The sequence below is a fragment of the Dipteris shenzhenensis genome, chromosome 10 (genome assembly GCF_047967505.1).
Source record: "Dipteris shenzhenensis isolate YYH24624 ecotype China chromosome 10, Dip_SZ_1.0, whole genome shotgun sequence".
NCBI classification, from domain to species: Eukaryota; Viridiplantae; Streptophyta; class Polypodiopsida; order Gleicheniales; family Dipteridaceae; genus Dipteris; species Dipteris shenzhenensis.
In genome coordinates, this window is record NC_141605.1 from 31,103,111 (window position 1) to 31,127,465 (window position 24,355).

General features: G+C 43.2%; 1 protein-coding gene across 1 annotated transcript in view; it reads left to right on the forward strand.

Moving 5' to 3' along the window:
- Positions 1-22,105, forward strand: part of LOC147897690 (uncharacterized) — a 73,433-nt gene extending 51,328 nt beyond the window's left edge. The window contains exons 14-22 of the mRNA XM_087380669.1: positions 17,421-17,517; positions 17,725-17,884; positions 17,994-18,042; positions 18,138-18,220; positions 18,322-18,548; positions 20,418-20,504; positions 20,628-20,703; positions 20,804-20,860; positions 21,136-22,105. Of these exons, the coding sequence (XP_087236795.1) occupies positions 17,421-17,517; positions 17,725-17,884; positions 17,994-18,042; positions 18,138-18,220; positions 18,322-18,548; positions 20,418-20,504; positions 20,628-20,703; positions 20,804-20,860; positions 21,136-21,219 (920 nt within the window). The 3' untranslated portion in view covers positions 21,220-22,105. The remainder of the gene's footprint in view (positions 1-17,420; positions 17,518-17,724; positions 17,885-17,993; positions 18,043-18,137; positions 18,221-18,321; positions 18,549-20,417; positions 20,505-20,627; positions 20,704-20,803; positions 20,861-21,135) is intronic.
- Positions 22,106-24,355: the final 2,250 nt, after the last annotated feature.

The window sequence follows — 24,355 nt, forward strand, 5'->3', positions numbered from 1 at the left end:
GTGGATCATTGACTCCGGAGCCTTCAATCACTTCACTCCACAGAAGGAGTTGATTCTCTCACTTAGGGAAAAGTGACAATGAGCATGTAGAACTAGGAGACTCCAGACTTCATCAAATCAAAGGGTATTCGTAATATACCATTACGACAGTGGGGGAAAAAAGGGGCATACTTAACGTTTTGTACATTCCAGGTTTGAAGAAAAACCTTTTATCTGTTAGTGCCATTACTAAACAAGTCATAGCCATGGGTATTGAGGAAGAAGGCCTTGATAAATTGACATCATCTATACCTGACTTTCATGCCTACATCTCTCAATCAAGCAAGAAAGAAATCCAATGGCATGAAATGTTTGGCCATTTGAACATACAAAGTCTAGTCCTCATGAACGGGAAAGGTTTTGTGAGTGGCTTGTCTTATCTTAGTCAAGAGAAATGATTTGAAAATGACTTATCATGGGAAAGAACAGCCGTGAAAAGTTCCCAAAGAAGTGTTCAAGAAAAAAAGATATCCTTGAACTGATACATTCTGGTCTATCAAATCGATAGAAGGTAAGGTTTACTTCCAGGCATTCATAGACGACTATTCTAGGAAGACATGGGTATACTTCCTAAATATCAAATCAATAGAAGGTAAGGTTTACTTCCTGGCATTCATAGACGACTAAATATCAAATCAATACAAGGTAAGGTTTACTTCCTGGCATTCATAGACGACTATTCTAGGAAGACATGGGTGTACTTCCTAAAGTAGAAGTTTGAGACCGTTAAGTACCTGAAGGAATTTGTTGCCATGGTTGAAAACCAGACTGGCAAGCGTGTTAAGGCTCTCTAATCAGATAAAGGGGAAGAATATAAGTCAGCATAATTTATTGAATTCTGTAAAGAGAAGGGCATTGAAAGACAACACTCTACTTCTCATAATCCCCAATAAAACAGTGTTGCTGAGCCCTTGAACTGTGGGCTTGGGAGGATGTCTCAGCCTATCGTTGTCCTTCTCTTGGATTTCGAGAAGGTTTATGATTAGGTGGAGTGGTCTTTTCAGAAGGGCACCATGCAGATGTTGGTCTTCTCAGATAGATGCATTCGGGGGTCTCAGCAGTGTATGCAGGCAGCGCCAGTTAGAGGCTCATAGGAGGTCACACAAGAGAGACCTTTGTACTTTCTCGCTCAGTACGACAAGGCTGCCTCCTCTCCCCCTTTCTGTTTCTCTTTGTGGCAAAGGCTTTGGGCTACTTCCTGCGTTCTCAAGCAGCAAGCCTCATAGGGTGCGGCTCCCGATTCGTCAAAAGGAGGAACTACTGGACTCAAAGTTTGCAGATGACACAACACTCTTTGTGAATGGCACGATGGAGAGTTTTGAGGGGGTTCAGGGAGCCTCAATGAGATATTGTTTTGCCTCTAGTGCCACTCAATTGGACCAATTTACAGTGGTTAAGGAGGTTCAGAGATCTTGGATTGGGGAGCCACACTAGGTTCCAATGGATTCTGCACAGGCAGACATCGAGGTCCAAGTGGGACTTTAACATTTGAACAAAGCAGCAAATTGCCCCAGTGCTTGAGAGCGAGGTGCAAGCTTTTGTATTGGAGCTCGGCCAAACTCTCTCTAGCAGATGGGGCCCTTGGTGGCCAAGGCTTGGTGCATAGTCTCACCTCTTGCTGGCGCTTTCACAAAGGTTGTACGAGGCAGGTCAGGTGCCTTGTGCACAATTTCTTGTGGGCAGATTCAGATGGCACGAGGAACACTAGAGCCAAGGTCGCTTAGCAGACGATGATCCTATCCTTGGGGCAAGGAGGACTTGGCATCATTCATCCAGAGATGCAGGGCAAGTTGGTGGTATGTAATCTTATCTAGGCTCCTAGCCCTTGAAGCTCTTGCTTCCGCGAGGCTTCTCAAGAATACACCCCGTACAGGAGGTCAGTGGCCATAGGGTTTGGCAATGCTTGTCTGGACGGCTCCCCAACTCGAGGTGCCGTGACGAGTTTGAGTGATAGTCCCTCATGTATTATCCGAAGGTTCGTGACTTGGAGGGACTCAAGGCAGAGGAGCTTATTGGATGGGCGCACTGACCTCTTCGGTCATGGGGATTCCTTCCTGTAGAGGTAGAAGCATGAGCTTGGGCACTCTCTTATCTGAGGGGAGGGGTAGGCACTCGGATGGTGGAGATCGACAAATGTGATCCCAAAGTCTTTGGGGACAAACCCTTGCCCCCCCACCTTACTACAAGTAGGATTGGGGTGCCCTCAGGATAAGTCTCTGTAAGAGTCGCTTTTCTCCGATCGTTGCAGACTTTAGAGTGCGGCATGGAGGCCTTCTTTAGCTCGAGACTGCGGGGGACCCAGAGATTTTGGATTTGCTCGAGTGGCAAAAGATCACGGTAGTGGGCCCGCTTGGGAAAGGGTTGGACCATCGACCTAGTTTTAGTCTTGTTAGGGCAAGAGGGGGCGAGGTGGTGTCTTTGGTTTTGGGAGGGTCGACTTCTTCAAGAGATTCAGTGGGATCCGAGTGAGTGGTTTTGGCGAGTATGAGTAGGGCACTCAGGGTAGTTGGAGGAGCTGCCCTTCTTCTCATACACAACATACATTAACCTACGTCTACAGCTAGAGGTGGCAATCTGGCTTCATAGAGAGAGAGCCTTGGGTGGAGCGGCGGGTTCCCAAGAGGTTATCTCATGTTTCTAGTCACAACTTTGGACCAGCCATAGGCCATGAAAGATCTTGTACTTCTTTTGGATGGTGGCGCATGGAGGTTTGTTGGCATAGGCTGGAGTAGATGTGCTTTAGTAGTAGATACCTCTGTTGTGTAGATTGAGATCTGGAGACAATCCTGCTTTGTCTTTGGGGTTGCCCTGCAGCGCTGAGGATTTGGATGAGTGCCCTTTGGATTGTTGCTAGGATGCAACGGATGTAGCGTAACTTCACTTGGCTCCATTGATCTAGCCTCTCCAGCTTATAGGATCCAAGGACGCCCTTTGCCATCGTCAAAGGATAGTGTATGGGAGACACCATCCAACATCACTACTTGGAATATCTGGGTTGCCCACTGCAGTTTTTAGGTTTCTCTAGCAGCCACCCTCGTCACCATTTGGGAGGATATCATCTACACCCTACACGCCATTTGGGAGTGTGGGACTTTGGGAGCAGTTTTCACAGGTTGCCATTACCTCATATACAGTTGCCATTACCTCATATCTGTGTCGATCCTCTCTCTCTCTCTCTCTCTGGTGGAGATAGTGCAGTCCTACACATACTTGGGAGCAGTTTTCACAGGTTGCATCTTCATGATGTCCCAAGCTGCCACGGCACGACTCACACAGGGATAGACTGCCTTGGCCCGACTAGAGAGATAGTGTTTCGAGGCACAGTTTTAGGATCCACCGATGAAGGGCTGCCTCTTCGATACTTTAGTGCGGTCGACTGCCATGTATGCAGCATCATTTATGGGGAGGTGATCTCCCAAGGACAGAGTGGAGGAAATTTGAGTGGCTATAGGTGATTATGGGATCCAGGATGATTCAGATTAAGCCCTCAGTCCCACATGATAAGTGGCTGAAATTATGGTATTTTCTGGTTATTAATTGTTCACCACCCTTTGGAGTTTCCAAAGGTCGGTTTCACATGTTGCTCTCTAATCTGTTGTAGTACTGTCTCCCTGTGCCGGCGAATCTACATCAGATAGAGCCCAATGCATACCTGGTCATGGAAGTGGATCAGTTGTGAGAGTGAACCGAAGCTGCTCCTCTCGAAGTAGAGACAGTGGTAGCGTCCAAGTAGAGACAATGGTAGCGTCCCTGGATCTCATATAGGTCGGGCAGGCACAAAGAAAATGCTCCTCTATCTCAACCGCCCCCAATGTGCATAACATGCAGATCCGCTGCTCTCTGGGTATACATGTAGCTCTCGCGACCTCAATCCTTAACTGGTGGAACGAAACCCGCATCAGTGCACGTGAGACTCCTCTTTCCTCGAGATACTGGGGTTTGATGGTGAATCCCTCCTCCGATACTTTCTGGAAGTGGTCGCGATAGAACTGGATCTTGGTGGGGAGCTCATGGTCCCCCTCCTAAGTCTGAGATGTATGGAACTAGAGGAGATCTAACCATATGATACGGTTGATCTCATCTCGTGGGATTGACTCAGGAGGCGCATCCATTCTGTAATGAAAGGGAAAGTATGTCCATCTGAATACCGTGTCAAGTGCTTTGGTGAAAATGTCTGCAACATTGTCATGTTTTGACCCATAGATCATGCTGATCTCTCCTGCATGCAACTTCTCTCTGACGTAGTGTTAGTGAACCTCAATGTGCTTCGTGCGAGCATGAAACACAGGATTCTTTGCCACTGCAATAGCACTTTGACTATTAGTGAGAATTGGAGAAGGACCCTCCAATGAAAGATGAAGATCAGCAAATAAACGATGCAGCCAAACACATTCAACTGTCACTGTGAAAGCTGCCCTGTACTCAGCTTCACATGAAGAGGTAGCCACTGTAGATTGTTTCTTGCTCAACCAAGAAATACAAGCTTTGCCCAAAAAGAAACAATTGCCACTTGTGGATTGCCTAGTGTCATAATCTCCAGCCCAATCTGAGTCACTGTAGGAATGCATCTGCAAGTCACCCCCCCTGGGAAACATCAAGCCAAAAGACTTGGTACCTTGGAAATAATGGAAGATGCGTTTTACAGCCTGCCAATGCATAGTCTTTGGGCTGTGCTTATATCTACTCACCTGAGAAACTGCAAACTGAATATCAGGTCGTGTATTGCAGAGATAAATGAGGCATCCAACAGCCTGAATGTAGAGTGTGACATCAAATGATTCACCTGCTTCATGCATTGTAAGCTTCAGCCCCGGTTCCATGGGAGTAGCTATGGGCTTACAATCCTGCATGTTGAATCTGTCCAAGAGTTTTTGCACATACTTGGATTGAGACATACCGATGCCACTTTGCTCTTGAGTGAACTGGATCCCCAAATAAAAATGTTAGCAGCCCGAAATCTGACATGTCAAAAGTGGTCTGCAATTCAGCTTTAAAATCTGCAATATTATCTTCATTTGACCCTGTGAGCAGTAAGTCATCTACATAAAGAATGATGACTAAAATATCCCCCCCATCCTTCTTGATGTAGAGGGTGCTTTCAGTTGGACTGTTGTGCAGCCCCTTGCTGGTCAGAAAGGCATGAATCTTTGCATACCATGCACGTGGGGCCTGTTTCAGCCCATACAAAGCTTTATTGAGCTTGCATACCTGAAGTGCTTTTCGTGAAATTTCAAAGCCTGGAGGTTGTTTGACATAAACCTCTTCCAACAAGTCTCCATTAAGGAAGTCTGTTTTTATGTCCAATTGATGAACATTCAACTGAAAATTTGCAGCCATTGCTATGACTGACCGGATGGTTGTCATTTTGGATGTAGGAGCATAAGTCTCCTCATAGTCTATGCCCTTTTTCTGAGCATATCCTTTTGCGATCAGCCTTGCCTTGTACCTGTCAATGGTGCCATTTGGCTTTCTTTTAACTTTGAAAACCCACCGTGTACCTATGGCATGTTTACCTGGTGGCAAATCGACAACTTCCCATGTCTGATTTTTCTTAATGGAGTGCAACTCATTGTGCATGGCATTCATCCAATGCACATTATCCTGTGCCTCTTTAAATGTCTCAGGTTCCTCTTCATCAAGAAGAGTACCTGCATAAGCTGATTCAACTGAAAGAGCACCTCCCCCATGCCTTACTGCACTCCGAGTTCTGCTAGGTAATGGAGCATCAATTTTACTCTCCCTGAGAGTCTGTAACAGCCAATTTGGGACTGTTTTTGCTGCATGTATATCTGCAATTTCTTGCTGAACAACCTCTTCCACGGCTTGTGGAGGTGGTATGACATCCTGTGGTTGAAACGGAGCATGTGGAGGTATCTGAAAATTCTGATTTTCATCAGGTATATCAGCAGGGGAACCCAAGGCAATGGGTAGTAACCCCTCAAAGACATCACCGGAAGAAGAAGGCATATCAAATTCAGCTTGAGTGTGAGCTGAATTTTCTGAAAATATTACATCTCTACTGACAATGATCTTGCGTGTGACAGGATTGTAGAGACGGTACCCCTTGCATTCTGCACTATACCCAACAAAAATGCATTTGATTGCCTTATCAGACAATTTATGCCGGAACTCAACAGGCACATGAGCATATGCAAGGCATCCAAAGACACGGAAATGATCCACAGAAGGCTTTCTCCCTTGCCAAACTTCATAGGGAGTCTTGGTCTTCAAAGCTTTTGTGGGTGCCCGATTTAAAACATAATTGGCACACATGAGACCTTCAAGCCAAAATTTGTGAGGCAATTTTTTGCTTTTCAGCATACATCTATCCATCTCCATAAGAGTACGATTTTTTCTCTCAGCTTTCCCATTTTGCTGAGGAGTTAGCCTCACTGTAAGCTGATGTACAATGCCCTTGTCTTTAAAAAAAGCATCAAAATCTGCAGACAAGTACTCCCCTCCTCTATCTGTGCGTAATGTCTGTATCTTGAGTCTGGATTCATTCTCAACCATGGCTGCAAAGTGTTTGAAGACCATAAACACTTCTGATTTGCGTTTCAGCCCATAAACCCAAGTGTAGTTGGAGTAGTCATCTATAAAAGTGACAAAGTAAAGATGACCACCCAATGATGGAGTCCTCATTGGACCACAGACATCACTATGTATAAGCTGTAATTTTCGAACAGCTTTAACTGATCCATCCTTCTTAAAAGGAGGTCTGTGCATTTTACCAAGAATGCACCCTTCACAGGCATGTGGAGGAGGTGTTTCAAGAGGAGGCAATGCATCAACCATGGCATGTTTTTGAAGCGTCATCAAGCTGCCATAATGCATGTGTCCATATCTCGCGTGCCATAACTCCGCATTCTGCATAGCAGCAGTAGGAGTGGAAACTGTAAGAGCATGTGCTGGTCTTTTCTCATACATGTCAAGCTGAAAAAGACCACGCAACAGAGTGCCAGACAATCTCAAGGCATAGTCATGCTCTCTATCATGGACTGCATACTTGTCATCTTAAAAAATGACCTGAAATCCAGCTCTGTTAAGAGTGGACACTGAAAGTAGATTTTTTGTGATACCAGGCACATACAAGACATCAGAAATTCTGAATGTTGAGCCATCAATGGCTGTAAGTTCAACTTCTCCTGTACCATGGACTGAATAGGAGGAGTTGTTGGCACATGTGACCTTTTTACCAACAGATGGTGGATGCAGAGATGTGAAGAGACACTTCCTGGAAGTGATATGTTTTGAGGCACCGGTGTTAAAATACCATGTATTATGTGTCTCATTGACAGTGAAAGCTGATGCATCCTTGGAAGAATCATAACTGCATGTCAGAAAAGCATAAGTGTCATCATTACAAGTGGCTGTACTATCCCGAGCAGCCAAGTGAGAGTCTGAAATGCAAGACAAGAAGGCATAGTCGTGCTCCACAAAGTTGGCTGTAGCTTGCTCATTGTCAGATGCATGAGGAGCTGAATCTGAGACAGCCATACCGGAGTTGTTTTTCTTTTCTTTTGCAAGCCTTTTCTTGCATTCTCCAATGTAGTGACCTGGCTTTTTGCAGTAATGACATATTCCCTTCTTCTTTGGTTTACCTGCATCACCCTTAGCCTTTTGAGAAGGCTGTCCTGAACCACTGGAAGGCTGATTTGCTGAAGTCTTTGCCTGTCCCTTTACTTTAGGCTTGAATTTTGAGAGCATAGCATGTTCACCTGCTCGTGAAGCCATGTTTTTCCTGGTCTGCTCTTCCTGCAGCAGAAGTCCTATCAACTCGTGAAAAGTGAGAGGATTTGCACCCCCCCTCAACGACAAATTCAGCGAGGTATGAAAGCTGAGATAAGACTCAGGAAGAGAATTCAGAGTAGTGGTAATCATCTCTGAATCAGGAATGATCTCATCAATATTCAGCAACTGCTCTCGTAAATCTTGTAGCTTTGTGAGGTGCACTGACATGGAGTCACCCTCTTCCATATGTGTATGAGACAATTCTCTTTTCAAAAAAGACACCCTGGCATCATTCCGAGCTGCATACATGCTCTCCAAAATATCCCATGCTGCCTTTGAGGTCTTATACGACCGGATATGTGGAATGATGAATCTTTTCACTGAAAGAGAAATACACGACAAAGCTAAAGCATCACGTGAATCCCATCTCTTCTGCTCTGGAGTGGTAGGTATAACTGCACCAATAACTTGCGCTGCAGCTGTACCCTGTGCACGACCTCTGCCTCCTCCTTGTTGGGGAGGGGTATTAGGTGCCACATTTGCTGGCCGGAACTCATCCCCACTTACATATTCCCACAAATTACGAGAAATCAGAATATTGCGTACCATAAAACTCCAGAGGGAGTAGTTGGTACCATCTAGCTTGTCCTCTTGTGAGAGACCATTGAAACCGAAATTATTCTGATTTTGCTGAGAAAGAAAATACAGCAAATGCAAATCTGAATTCCCTTGCTGGGAATGGAGTTCACAAATTCCAAAAAAACACAGCCAAACACTGGCTAAAAATGCAATTTAAATCTCTGTTAAAAAATCTGCCAGAGCATCCAATCTCTCCCAAAACTTGCCAAAAGCGCTTCAAAGCACTCACAGAGAGGCAGTGTGAACTAAAACCTGTCAAATTGCTCTCCCAACACAAAAGCCCCAATTTGTGGCTTGAAATTGCAACCAAAAAGGGGCAAATTTATTAAAAGCCCCAAATCTGCAATTTCTGAACAAAAGCCCCAAATTTGGAGTTGAAATTGAGCCAAATTTCACCCAAATAGTTAATCTCCTGCAAAAGCCCCAATTTCTTGGCCAATCTTTGCAATTTGCTTGCAATGTGTGCCAAAATTTTTACAAAAGCCCCAAAACCTTGATAAATTTGCAATTTGCCTGCAATACTTGTCCAATCCACAAAATGCAAAGTGCAAACTACACCTGCAAAAACTACACCTGCAAAGTGGCCCTTGCAAAGAATCCTCTGCTGAGGAAGGCCCTGCAATGAAAACACTGATGCACGAAGCAAGAAGGCCCTGCTGGTACGGTGACTGCACGACAGAAGTACGGATGACCGTACTGTACGGATGAGATGTCTGTTGCAGGTTGTACGGTATGTACGGCGCCACACGTGCAGTACGGACGATGTACGGCTAGCGACGATGTATGGTACATAAGAGGCTGCAGGAGCTGTACGGACTGTATGGCGATTCAATACAGAGCTAGTGCGTAGAGTTGTACGACAGCGTACGAAATCCGTACAAGGTACGGATGACGAGCAGAGCAGGTACGATGATACGGCGTACGGAGCGTTGGTACGGACGGTGCTCCACGGACTGTTTCGAGCCGTACGGACAAATATTGCGTAGGAATTGCAGTACGGCACAGGTCTGTACGGAACGGGTATGCACGTAGAGGTTGTACGGCGATGATGCAGGATTTGCTGGTACGGGCGTCGCAGGTATAGTACGGATTGTACGGTATCAGTTCGTACGAATTGTACGGACGATCTGTACGGAAGGTGAACACATGGAGCTTGCGAGCTGGAGCAGGAAGCAGGAAGCAGAGAGCAGGGTTAACCTGCTCTGATACCAAATGTGAGAATGGGAGAGAGAGAGAGAGAGCAAAGGTGAGAACAAGAGCAGGAGAGTGTGAGAGCTGAAAACGTAGTTGCAATTAGATGAGAGTAAGATACAACTGAATGGAGTGATAGGTTTTGTCTAAGTGACAAAACCTTATCCTTCACTAACCATAGTTAGTGAACTAACTGTGGTTAGGGGGAAAAACCTCTAAGTGAGGGAAAAGTGCCCTTAACCTACTTATTATATTACATTGGTCACTGCTAAATTATAGCAATAATTCGAACAGGATATACGTGCATACCATGTGTCTACCCCACTCTTTACTAGTTGACTGGATAACTCCAGGACCGTCTCTAGTGAGGTAAGTCCCAAACTCTGTGGATGAATGTAAATGTATGAAAGATGGCATCAACTTGGAGAGGTGTCATGGCGAACTTTGCTTTTACTATAGGTATTGGTGTTAGAATAGAACTTGGATTACACCCAGGCTTGGGCCTAGCTAAACCTTGCCTTGGTGCCCGTTTCGAATTGCTATCAAAGCCATTTAAATGCCAGAAAAAGAGCGCAAACCCTCATGCAACCCTCGTTTGTATGAGGAGTTATCTCTGTGACATTCTGAGCTCATCTAGTGGAGGTTGGTCCTCCTAGATGGAGCGTTTTGAAGTAGTTTGTGGATGTTTGATTTGGTGTAAAATTGTACAAATCCGTCTTTGTTTCAAGTCATGGATTTAACGAAATGCAGATTTATATTTGGATTGAGAATTATGGTTTGGGTTTCCTCACGGGAGCATCCTATTAGCTCTTCTTATCATAAGTCATGAAATTCTCTCTTGGATGTTTTGAATCCCCTCATTTATTCCCCATAGTTTTCTGTAGGATCGAATGAAAGAGAGAGAGGGTGCAGGTAGCAAAGAGTCGCTGAGTTAGCCGTCACGTCAAATCTTAGATAATGAAAAGATACAAGTACAAGGTACTTGTACCTAGACCTAGGACTAAGTGTCCTAGGTGTCACATAGGACTAAGTGTCCTATGTGGCCTAAAAGGCACTAATACTACAAGTGCCTACACTTATGCCTACAAGGCACATACCATGGCCTATAGGGCATCACTAGAACCACCAGAAGATGGCCTACAAACCCCCCTCCATGGGATGGTGGGCTGAAGTACTCTGGAAACGTCTCAGAATACCTGGTAGTTTTTGGTCATGGTGGCACATGTTCATCCAAAAGGATATAGCCACCTATGAATGTACAAGGGATGTCAGATCATGTAACAAAGGGAACCAAGTGTAAAGCCTGTCGGAAGACTTCGAACTTGGGACGAGGAAGTGCCTTTGTAAACATATATGCTATGTTGCCCTCTGTGGGAAGATAGGACAACTCTATGTCTCCTGTTGACAACCGCTCCCGAACATAATGATAGTGAACTTCAATATGCTTGGTACGCGCATGAAACACTGGGTTACACGCAATGGCCAAAGCACTCTGGCTGTCAGTGGAGACAATAGTGGAGGATGTCTGGCAAACACCAAGATCTGTAAGTAACTGTCGAAGCCAAACACACTCTACTGTAGCGGTGAAAGCTGCCCTGTACTCAGCCTCACAGCTAGACGTGGCAACTGTTGGTTGCTTCTTGTTGAGCCAAGAGATACATGAATTGCCAAGCAAAAAACAATTGCCAGTATGTGACACTCTGGTGTCGGAACATCTTGCCCAGTCACTATCCGTGTAAGCGTGCATGGTAAGTGAACCATGTTCACCATAGAAGAGGGCTAAATCCTGAGTGCCTCTGAGATATTTGAAGACTCTCTTCACTGCCTGCCAATGCTGTGAATTGGGCATGTGCATGAATCTGTTGAGCGGAGATACTGCATACTGTAAGTCAGCTCTGGTGTGACATAAATAAATAAGGCATCCAACAGCCTGCTGATAAAGAGTGATATCACATGGTGGGCTCCCATCATGAGCTGAGAATTTGAAGCCAGGGTCCACTGGAGTAGAGATTGGCTTGCAATCCTCAAACTAAAAACGATCAAGGAGCTGTCCAATATACTTGGACTGAGACATCATGATACCCCCCTCAACATGAGCAAACTGAATGCCCAAATAATAATGGAGCCGTTGAAGCATTATTAGCACACGTAACAGTCCCCCCTCGAGGTGCATCAGCTAAAGAATGGAACAACTGTCTGCAAGATGTGACATGCTTGGAAGCACCACTATCAAAGTACCAAGACTGAGCATCATTAGCAGTAAAGAGTGCATCAGCTTTGGAGGGATCAAATGAGCAATGGACAGCCCATGCCCAATTATCCTGAAGAGCATGTGCATGTGAAGTATCTGCTGGCTCATGGGATTCAATAGCATGTGAGGCATTAACTGTCAATCCTGCTTTCTTTTTCTCTGAAGCAATGCGCTTCCTGCATTCTGAAATGTCGTGTCCAGGCTTGCGACAATAGTTGCATCTTTTCTTCTTTGCCTTATCTGCTGTATTTTTAGATGCATGGGAGGAATTGCAGCTGCTATGCGCAGATTTTGGCTTGCCCATAGGCTTGGAAGCCTTGCCTCTTCCTGTCTGCTGTGAAGCAAATGCATGATCAGGAATAATGGCTTGTCTGTTAGCTTTACTTTGCTCTTCCTGCAAAAGCAAAGTAACTAGCTGATCAAAAGAATAGTGGTCTGGATTACCCATGGCCACTAATCGAAGGGTTGTAGCAAACCCTTGATATGTATCTGGCAGTCCATTCAATGTGGTACTGACAAGCTGTGAATTTGGCACCACCTCATCAATGTTGGCAAGCTGTTCCATGAGGTCCTTGACCTTTGTTAGGTATGCATCCATAGAGTCACCTTCATTCATACTGACTTCCTGTAATTGCCTTCTCAAATATGCAACACGAGCTTCATTGCGAATCTGATAGAGAGAAGCCAATTTATTCCAAGCATCCTTTGCTGTCCTGCAAGACCGGATGTGTGGAATAATGATTCTCTTGCATGATAAAGCAATGCATGAATGTGCATTTGCATCTCTTGCATCCCATCTTGACTGTTCTTGAGTTGGAAGAGCAGTGGCAAGAGTGCTAGAGGAAGAGGCATTAAGAGGAGTACCCCCTGCAGAAGGACCAGCAGTAGAGGCAACCACTAAAGCATTGGCTGGCCTCATATCAGCCCCAGAAACAATATTCCACAAATGCTTTGCAACAAGAATATGTTTCATGAGATAAGACCACATCGGATAGTTGGTGCCATCCAACTTATCATCTTCACGAAGAACTCTAAATAAATCTTGATTGTTCCCAGCCATAGCAAATGTGATATCCTGAAAAAGACCTGAAAACCCAAAAGCCTCAAGGCTATCACTGCAAAAAGCTGCCTGTCTGAAAATGACAGCAGATATCTGCAAATTTCTGACCCAAATCAAAGGGCAAATGCAGATCTGACCCAAATGTGACTGTGACAGGCAATGTTCACTGCAAAAAATAGCAAATCTGGCAAAAGCCCCAAATTTATTGAGGACAAATAGGCCAAAAAGAGGGCAAATGTAGAAAAGCCCCAAATTTTACTGAAATTTTTGCAAATGTGACCCAATGTATGATAATCTGACTCAATATCCTGCAGAAGTGACTCAATGTACTCCAATCTGACCCAATGTATTGCAATTAAACGAGAAATTGCAGACCAAATCCCAAAGCTCCAATGTTCTTGCAGGAATTTGCAACCAAAGAAGCTGAAATGAATTGAAAGCCCCAAAAAATACCAATGTCTTGAATGTGACCTTGTACGTGCAACACCTGTACGGAGACCTCGAGAGAAGTATTAGCTGTACGGACAGCTCAAGTACCAGATCAAGTACACCGTATGATGTACGATGTACGGATGTATGATCGTACGGAAGAGGTACTGTGTACGCTGTACGAAGCAATACGTGGCTGTACAATGTAGGGTACGCAAGTACGGTGGTTGTGCGGTGTACGATGCAAGTACGTGGGTGTAGGATGTACAGCAGCACAGGTATGCAACTGGTATGGCGGCGCAAGTATTGAAGGAACTGTATGGTGATCGAAGTACGAAACTGTACGGCGAAGCACAGTACGATACCCTTGTACGGACAGATACGAAGAGCGGTATGAAAATGTACTGATCGTAGGTACGGAAATGTACAACGGGTGTACTGATCACAGGTATGACGGATGTATGGACAGCTGATACAGAAATTTACGGGCAGTTGGTATGGACTGTACGGGGACAGGGAGCAGATGCGTGGCTCTGATATAATTGTAGGATCGAATGAAAGAGAGAGAGAGTGCAGGTAGCAAAGAGTTGCTGAGTTAGTCGTCACGTCAAATCTTAGATAATGAAAAGATACAAGTACAAGGTACTTGTACGTAGACCTAGGACTAAGTGTCCTAGGTGTCACATAGGACTAAGTGTCCTATGTGGCCTAAAAGGCACTAACACTACAAGTGCCTACACTTATGCCTACAAGGCACATACCATGGCCTATAGGGCATCACTAGAACCACTAGAAGATGGCCTACATTTTCAAGCTTTCAAGATATTCTCAAGCTTGAATTTCCAGATGCTATAGTTGATTCCATCCAACCTAGCACCTTCTGGAAGGGGATATTCATTGGTTTGACTCATCATTCCTCAACTACTGTGTCACATAGACTATGTGAGTGGGGTGTGTGCTTTGATAGGCAGATCGATCATGAAAGTAATGACACCCAAGCAAATGATTGAAACTCTCTAATGGAAACACAATTGAACCAGATAACAATAAGACTTAATCCCTTTTCTATGTTCAAAGTTGACAAAAAATGATGATGATGCTCCAAGCAATTGATGCCCTTCTCTCACTATCTTGTGGCTATTGTAAGCCCTTGTCTCAGTATGAGAGGATACCTGGGTATGTGATGATTACACGAGGGTGGCTCTTGATGATGACGATCAAGTGGGTAAAACAAGCCCACCTAATACACTGGCAATGGGTATTTCCCTCCTCTATAAAAGTAGAAATCAATGAAACGAGGGTATGCAAATTTAAGACATGCAAATTTCACCTTGTGAAATTTTCGTCCATGTTGCGACTTGTTGATATTGCGATAATTCTTTCTATCTTTAGTGATGCATTGCCCTATCAATTGAATTATCTAAAGCATTTTTTGCTTAGATGCTCGTTTGGGAGAGACAAATGAAATTGTTTAGTCTTCACAAGCAGCTTGAATGAAGAGATTGTCGACTACTTTTGATTAGCCTTCCCCTTTAGTGCTAGCCTATCACGACTGAGCCTGCCCTTCACCTCTGGAGTGCCGACAGAAAGTCAGTACGAAGACCTTTAAATGGATTCTCAAGTATATGTGGGTGTGTGGATTTGTATGTAAGAGAGCATATGCTTATACTTTGGTCTACACCCACTGTTATGTGCTGATGACGTCAGTGGGGATGTCACAGTAGCTAGTCCCTACTATGCGTGATGTGATTTATGTTTTCCAACCTTATGATTGACTATCATGCGATTGAAACTGCACTATGTGTTGTATTTTAGAGGATGAGTTTGGGCATGTTCTTGGATTCATCTAGATACATACTTCTTTCTTTTTTTGGCAAAGAAAGGAACCTTATGCTTGAAAACTTCATAGGTGCTGAGTATGGAAAAAAACCAATAAAGGATGAAAGAGAGAAACCCAGCTCACTGCATAGGGAATCTCTTGCTACAGGAGCTCGCAGCCAAGTGGGGGGACTATACAACCAGCGAATCCCTCATGGAGTGAATATGTAGAAAACTCCTGTAGGCCAAGCCTTGCAGAAACGTGCGCTCCCCGCGATAGTCGCCCGGGGTCCCACACTTCCAAGTGGAGCGCAGGGTGTCGATATCATGCTAGATGGCGACCAAGGTAGCCGAGGGTGGAACCGGATGCTCACCCATTATCAAACTACAACGAGCAACCCAAATGTTCCACGCCATGATACTGGTTGCTACCTTCCACACGCTATCCTCCGAAGGGTAATGAGGATCTCGGCTATCAGGAGGGACCGCCTCATGGAGCTCTATTCTCTGAATGCTCCGACCCTGTATGTGGTAAGCTGGAGAGACCTCATCAATTTGGAATGCATGACCTCGCTCAGTCAACCAGGCCACCATCCCTCAAGTGTAGTCCCTGTGAAGGCACTGCATGCGTGTCATAATCCTGAGGGCTCCCATCCAGATCCTCTGTGCACTACAACTCCTCCAAAGACAGTGAGGGATCGTCTCCAAAACACCAGTAGAGCAATAGTGACACTGCCACTCCACCCGCATCTGCTCCAACCACGGGCCTATGGGCAAGCCTCTGTGGGTGGCCAGCCAGAAAAAGTAGATCTTCCTCGGCTGCAAACTAGACCATAGGTGCATCCAAATCCAGGGACGGACCTATCTAGATACATACTTTTTCTCCTTAGTACTAGCCTTTGCAGTACGAAGACCTTTGTATAAATGGATGCTTAAGTATGTGTGGGTGTGTGGATTTATATGTGTGAGAGCATATGTTTATGCTGTGGTCTACACCCATTGTTGGGCGCTGATGACGTCAATGGGGATGTCCTAGTTTATGGTTTTCAACCTTATGAGTGACATCATGAGATTGAAACTGCACTATGTTGTGCTTTTAGAGTATGAGTTTGTGGATTAATCTAGATGTATGTGTCTTCACAAGCCCTCAAGGCTTGGAGGGAGGGATTTATCCACATAGAAAAGGGGGGAGATTATATCCGGCTTTATCTCATGTAAAAACTGAGCTGGCAAAGGGTATGGGTTATCTGTAGACTCGAAAACTTGCACTGCCGAGTCAAGCAGCCTCAGGCAGGTCTGTGTCCATGGAGTCTTGGCCTGTCTCCTGATGGCCCACAACGGGGTGGGAAAGCCCAGCTTACAAGAGAGGGAAGTCGAAAAGGATCCCCCATGGGGGAGGGGGGAGGACGGGTGTTGTTTTGAAAGCCACCCTCTAGGGATCCACACAAGCCACAAGGGGGTGCTCAGGAAAATTGGAAGGGGGAGTCTAGTTGGCTTTTGAGTAGGGGGAGTAGGGGCCAGAGAAGTAGTTTGCAAGGAGCCGGAAGGGAGGGTGAGCAGGAGCTGAGGCAGATGACAGGGGTGGGCAAGGATCGGGGAAAGAGCACAGGGAGCGGCCTCCTGAATGACTTTATAATGGTCTTTTGATGCAGGGAAAAGTAAAAGGTGACATCCATCTGCAGCAAAATATTTTAGAATATCAAATAACATTCAAAATGTGTTCTAAATCAAGGGGTGTTTCATACTGAGCTAACCTAGAAGAATAGTTTTCTAGTGAGCTTATGTTATACTGACCATACACTGGAAAAACTGGATTTCTCCCTCCTGTATCTAGGCAAGCATTGCCTCTGTTGCTGAAACAGTTTTTCATGGAGGCAAACAAATGGTCGAAAAGAGAAATGCCGATAGCTCTGAGCCTCTCAAGGAAGCAGGGATGGCCTCCATGGATCTCTGTGTCATTATCTACTCTCTTTTTGAAATCCAGATATATCTCTTCTATGCATGTCTTTGCTAATTTAAGTACGTCGCCTAGAATTTTTGGCACGGCCTGCTACTCCATTTCTTTCTTTGTCAACTTTCTTTGATTCGACTTTGACGATACATTAAAAAATTACATTCAAATGTTTTCTGTAAACCTGGTGCTTTTATAGAGAGAGACCTTTTGTTGATAAGGATGGGAAGTCTTTTTTGTGATTTGAAGCTGTCACAATTGTTATTTTGTTTCTAATTAGAAGACAGTTTCTAAGGGATGCTCTTTTCCAGGTCTGGTGGCGACCAGTGGTGGGTCTGGAGACAGTCAACTTCTCCTCTGGAACGTGGATAGGGGAGAGCTTGCTTGCGACTTGAATATAAATATAAGGTGACTCAATCTGCATCTTTTGTTTTGGAGTCAACACAATTTTTTCCGTACAAGGAACTGTGCTTTTAATGGATGTAAATAAGGTATACAAATGCGTGTTTACAATGAAACAGCGGCAACACATATCTAATAGCCAATAACTCTTTGATTATTATCTCAGAAGATGTTCTCTAATGGGGTGGTCAACATCTGTGTTTATCCTTGCAGAAAACAGTATGCAATTCTGCCTTGCATGGATGCATTAGAATTTTGTGATCAAAACCTCCTTGTCTGTGGTAGTGATTCTACCTCTGGGGGTCCTGCCATCATACAGATATGGGATGTCCATGCCCCCCAAACGGCAACATCTTTTCCTGCACATGATTCTGTACGTTTGATTTTTTTGGTCTGGTGCGTTAACGTCGGTAGAAAATGAGGAGTTCTTTATTCTTAAAGTAACCATGCCGATGCTGAAATGTCATGTTTGTAATATGCAGTATATAACCTCCTTGAAGGCTGACCCTACTGGAAGAACTATTGTGTCAGGTATCTTGATGATCGAATCAGTTCGTTTGTGAATCTGTGGAAGTTGTTATGAAAATGCATACAAATGAATTTGCAACACTGCAAACCCTGTGCAGGTGCTGGAGATGGATCTGTTGCACTGTTTGACCTGAGGACTTGCGGAGGCATTGTACGGCTGCCGTTAGGCTCGAATTGTGAGGTGATTGGGCACTTGAAATTTTGCTACATATTGACTGTTCTATAGGAAGTCGTTCAGAAAGTCAGCCTCATGTTCTATGTTGTATTGAATATTCTGTGTAGGTTACATCGGTATCCTTTAGTTCATGTGGAACGTATTTTCAAGCATCAAGCACTGCAAACAGGACTATGGTGTGGGATACTCGCATGTTACTTATGGAACCTAGTCCAAAGCTCACAGAAAATCCACCTGAATTGGCTGATAGTGTGTCACGCAAGACAAGGGCTTTGCATTGCCTAAGCCATGGCACTCCCATGCCTACTTCTGAAAATGCTGGACAGATGCCTGGGTAAGCAGTACACACTCAGTTTCCATGTGCAAATGCTCTCTTGTTGTCTTTTATTTTTTATCTTGTCGCTTGTTCACTTGTTTTTAAGCTTTCACTGGGGACCTAAATGCTGCTGCCAAAAAACTAATGTGAGGAGGTTTCTATGGTTGGAAGGATACAATGATAGGTTCACATCCATACATAGCATGGCAAAAGGTTTGGGAGAGACTAAAATGAAAGTGTATAGTCTTCACAAGCAGTTGTAGCTTGAATGAAGAGAATATGGACTACTTTTTGATTAGCCTTCTCCTTTATTGCTAGCCTTTGTCACGGCTGAGTCTGCCCTTCACCTCCAGAGTGCTGACAGAAGCGCAGTATGAAGACCTTTGTATGAATAGATAATCAAGTGTGGGTTTGTATGTGTGGGAGCACATGTTTATGCTATGGTCTACCCCCACCATTGGGCGCTGATGGTGTCAGTGTGGATGTCATTGTAGCTAGTCCTCGCTATGCGTTATGAATTTTATGGTTTTCAACCTGACTATCATGAAATTGAAACTGCACTATGTGTTGTGTTTTTAGAGGAGGATGAGTTTGGTCATGCTCCTCTGTGTGTGTGTGTGTGTGTATAAAATATGTGTGTTTGGTCACTTGGAGAAATATATCCTTCCACTGCCGCTCCTTGCCCCACAATTCTCTCTCTCTCTCTCTCTCTCTCTCTCTCTCTCTCTCTCCCTCTTCTACTTCTATTTTGGTGTTGTAATTGTTGTTGGGTTGGATGTATAGCTTAGTTAATACTAGGCTTACCCAAGAGATTCAGGAATCTCTTGGTGGACTCTAAAATGATGATGATGATCCTCATGATCATCTCATTGTTTTGTCATTCTTTTTACTAAGATTGGATATTTTCTGTCTTAGGAAAGTATACTTTTCGGTCACCTAAAGGACTAGCAAGTTCTATATGATTCTTTAAGTGGAGGCCAGTAGTTGTGCTCCATCGATTTATCCTTTAAGGTGCTTATAGTCCAACAGCTACCTTATCAAATCTCAAATATTGTATGTGTAACTATGTTGTGGAAGTGAGCGTTTTTCCTTTGTTTGATTTGTTTTTGTTTCATCTTCCCTGATTCTTGTCGTTTTGTTTGTTATACTGCTCCTTTTTTGTTTAATTACCTGCTGTTGTTTTCTCCAGTTTGGTTGAGTTGCATACGTGGATGTGTGTTAATTCCTTGAGATGCTTAACTTTTTGTTGCCACTGCCTCCTCATTCTTCTTCTCTCTCTTCTTATTGTCCTTTGCTGTACCTCTTGGACCAATGGCTTCTTCTGCGGTTTGTTGGGAGGTTGGAAGGGGAAGCAAGTAGAGGTTCTAGCCAGAAGGTATGCTCACTTGACGGCATGGTCTTGTCGATGATCTCTGAAGTGTATCTTTAGGGTTCCACTGCTCAGTAGTGGCCCTGCTAAAAGCGAGGGGGGTGTGGTCAGCAGTAGCACTGCCTTTTTTACTGCAGATCATTCTCGCTCAGGTGGCTTCAGTCTTAAACACCATCTTCACTGCTAAAAAAGCCGAGTCCGAGATTTCTAAGACAGTGACTGACTGGCATAACCCCCATCTGAACGACCTCCAACAATTTTTATGTAGACCTGCTTGGATATCTGTTGGATGCTAATTTGTTAGCTTTATCTCGATCCTTGCGCCATTTGTTTGCCCTGTGAATGTTTGAACCGTGAGAACAGGAACGTAAAAAATATGGAAATATTCATAGCTCAACGTGCAGTGGGAAGCCTTTGGGCATATATCGAAGTTTCAACTTATGAAATTCTGACAGTATTGTTCCTACCCTAGAGTGTTAAAACAAGTTGGAGCTGAATTTCCTATTGCATATGTGCAGATTTGTTGATGAAGGGGATCAGGGAGTAAATGATGCACGGTGGTTCCATGATACTGCAGTTCTGGTCACAGCCAGTGGAAATGGAAGGTGTGTATAATTTGGGTATCATTGAAGTGAGCCATTATGATTGGTAACATGTCAAATTTCCTCCTTTTCTCAGACCTGTGTGCTGTTTTCTGAGTCTTTTCCTTATTTTAATTACGTGATCAGCATTGCAATGTGGGACATGTCGCTCGGTGATCCATGTATAAGGCACCTGAACAGTCATACCCGCTGTGTTAATACGGCAAGAACCCACTTGACTCGAGCCTTTTTTATTTTACTCTAATGAAATGTTAGGAAAAAGAGTTTCGTTTGCTTCTAATACTTTTTGAATTGTTGTCCAGGTTGCAATTTCAAGGAATGATAAATATATATGCAGTGGAGGGGATGACCAGAAAGTGGTGCGTTACAGTTTTTTTTTCTGTGTTTGTCGTTCTTGATCCACATTGGGCATCCCACATGTTAATCAGTTGTGTTTTGCTGAATGTCTGAGAAACTTTGAATCTGCAATTTGCATGTAATGACCATTTTCAAGCTACGAATCTCCATCCTGCAATTTTTGTTTCGCAGGGCATTTTGAGTTTCTTGCCAATATACTTAGTACATTTAAGGAGCTAGTTTAAACATCACGATACATATGGAAGTTAGTTTTCTGACATACCGAACTGTCTCACAGGTGCTCTATCAGAATACAAAGGACAAGTACACGAGTGGGTGGCGTTTGACACATCCACTACTGGAAGAGCCGCCCACTGTTTGAGGATTCTTTGTGCACTGGAATGATCTGTTGTACCATCAGCCTCTTCCTATTGGCATGCAATGTTATGGCTTTCTGTGATGCAGCAATTCAATGCATGAGATCTGGCCGCTAAAACCTGCATGCTTTGCATATCAATATGACAATCCAATTTGAGGCTTGCTTCTGAGGTGAAATCAAATTGTTGACAAATCTCACATTTTATCTGGGTTTGCTACCTGGATTATAGGGATGCTAGTCCTCACCAATGAGGGAGCTCTGCCAGTATCAGCAAATCCTTCAATGCGCATGCATTTTCCCTGCGTTCTCTGTATCCTCGTCTGATTTATTGGCTGGAACAGTCGCAGTATGGAGGCTTAATTTAGGTTGTTGGCTCTTAGTACATATGTGCAATTAAGCCTGTGGTAAATTGATGTAGCACTCCATGTTATGATGGAGCTCAGAGAAGGTAGAATGGTGTATTTTTTATTGAATTAAACCACTGCAGGGTACCGTAAAGGCAATCATTTATCTTTGCATAAAGGATATTTATATTGAGTAAATAAAGACCTTGGTTGCATGGCCTGAAGCAACCTAAGGGAAACAAGAGCCTAAATACCGACCATGATGGTCAAAGCAACTCGCAAGTTGTAGCAAAGTAATAGAGAGAAAGAAGATTTCCTAGCTATGCTAGAAAAGAGTCAACCAGGGGATAAGTAATGCCAAATGTTTACCATGTGTGCCACTGGTCACTGGGTATAATAGTTCATGTCTCAGCTTCTTAATTGTTAGCGCAGAGAAGAGAAAGTAGCCTCATGTAAGTCATTATGCCCCCAAAGAAGCATAAACGTGTCTTTTTCCTTAAAAAGTAGAGCTAGATTCATTTTCATTGCCTACATGCTGTAAAAATGCTAATAAAGTGGATTGATTTTGGTATATAATATATATTATAGGAGAGTCAATATTTTTGTGTGTAGAAAAGATGTCTTTTAGTGTATGATCCGTGAGGGTCTCAGTTTGCTAGATCATTTGTCACTACAGTTAAGTTGCTTTTTGTAAGACTCATTACGAAAATGAAATGTAGATGTTCAATTCATATGCAAGAATTTCTCAGTCACTTAACATTAGCATCTGCCTACTACTTTGATGGTTGAGTCTCATGTTTGTGTTGATGTTTATCATATTGCATGGATGCATATCATGGTGTCATTGAAGTTGGTATTACGAAAGAAGTATTTCCATTACAAAATAAGCAGTCTAAGCATATATATTAATATCTCCTTTAGTATTTCCATTACAAAATAAGCAGTCTAAGCATATATATTAATATCTCCTTTGTGGGGGTGTGGATTTGTATGTGAGAGCATATGCTTATGCATGGAGTTCATGGTTTTCAACCTTTTGAGTGACTATCATGAGATTGAAACATCACTATGTGGTGTGATGAGTTTTGGCATGTTCTTGGATTCATCTTTATCTATATATATATATATATATGTAGAGAGAGAGAGAGAGAGAGAGAGAGAGATAGATAGATAGAGAACACAATTTGTTTGAAGTTATTAAACTTCAAATTACCTAAATACTTTAAAAAGAAGTTTTCAAGTTACCTAAGTAAGATCTTTATTAGAATATTGTGTAAAGAGCTTGTCAAGGCAATTTGATTTATCAAAATCCCTTCTTAGCCACACTACTAGCTTTCTTGCATACTTAAACGGCATGAATAGTGGGTAGGTTGTAGACAAGATGGAGGCTCTATATTCTAAGTTTATTAGGAGAGCTTTAATGATTGGAACCTTGATTGTAACAATAGCTTTGCAACTCCATCTAGTAATCCTTCCAATATCCATCAATTCAATAGGGAAAGTGTTTGTGAATTGAGAAGGCAATGATTTGATTGGGAGACACAATTTGAAGCATTTTTAAATCCATTATACCTTGAGGTGAACAGTGTTGGAGCAACCACGAGGATTTCACTCACTTGATAAAAATGTATCTCATAAGTGCTTTAAAAAATGATTTTGAGACTTAGGCAGATGTGATATCCCTAATGGGTAGGGGGTATCTTATGTTATGGATTTGTTAAGAGGCATATCTTGCATATGCAAAGGTCTTTCTAGAGGTATACACATACATGTTGTGTACATATACTTTCTTGGTAGCAACACTAATTCATATGAAGGTCTTGTCACAAGAACACATTGAAAGTGGTGCTAATATAAGCAAGAATTCATGCTAGTGATTGAAACCTTAATATCTAGTCACAAGAACACTCTCAAAGCGATGCTATTATAAGCAAGAGTTCTTGGTAGCAACACTAATTCATATGAAGGTCTTGTCACAAGAACACACTGAAAGTGGTGCTAATATAAGCAAGAATTCATGCTAGTGATTGAAACCTTAATATCTAGTCACAAGAACACTCTCAAAGCGATGCTATTATAAGCAAGAGTTCATGGTCATGATCCAAACCTTGATTGTAAACATAGGGGTATTCAAGAAGGTTGAACGTAATTTGGATTGGTCCATCACTAGTCAACTCTAGAGTCCATACAAGTTTTAGAATACATAAGGGGTCCCAGGATAACTAGTGAACTCTAGATTCCATACAAGTTTTAGAATTCATAAGGTTCAATCTACATTCTACAGTCTACAAATAGCTTCTAACTAGCAATTGAATGACTATAGACTGAAACAAGTTTTGGTATAACATTGTCAAAGCGATGCTATTATAAGCAAGAGTTCATGGTCATGATCCAAACCTTGATTGTAAACATAGGGGTATTCAAGAAGGCTGAACCTAATTTGGATTGGTCCCAGAATCACTAGTCAACTCTAGAGTCCATACAAGTTTCAGAATACATAAGGGGTCCCAGAATCACTAGTCAACTCTAGATTCCATACAAGTTTTAGAATACATAAGGTTTAATCTACATTCTACAGTCTACAAATAGCTTCTAACTAGCAATTGAATGACTATAGACTGAAACAAGTTTTGGTATAACATTGTTGTTCAAATGAGATAGCATTGAGAGAGTTGAAATGCATGTAGTATGACATTTACTTGTTGCACCCGCATTGGAATTGTGAAATTTCACCTTATTATATATGTCTACCCATAAGTGATTAACCTATGTAATTGCTTACAAACCTAGTAGAT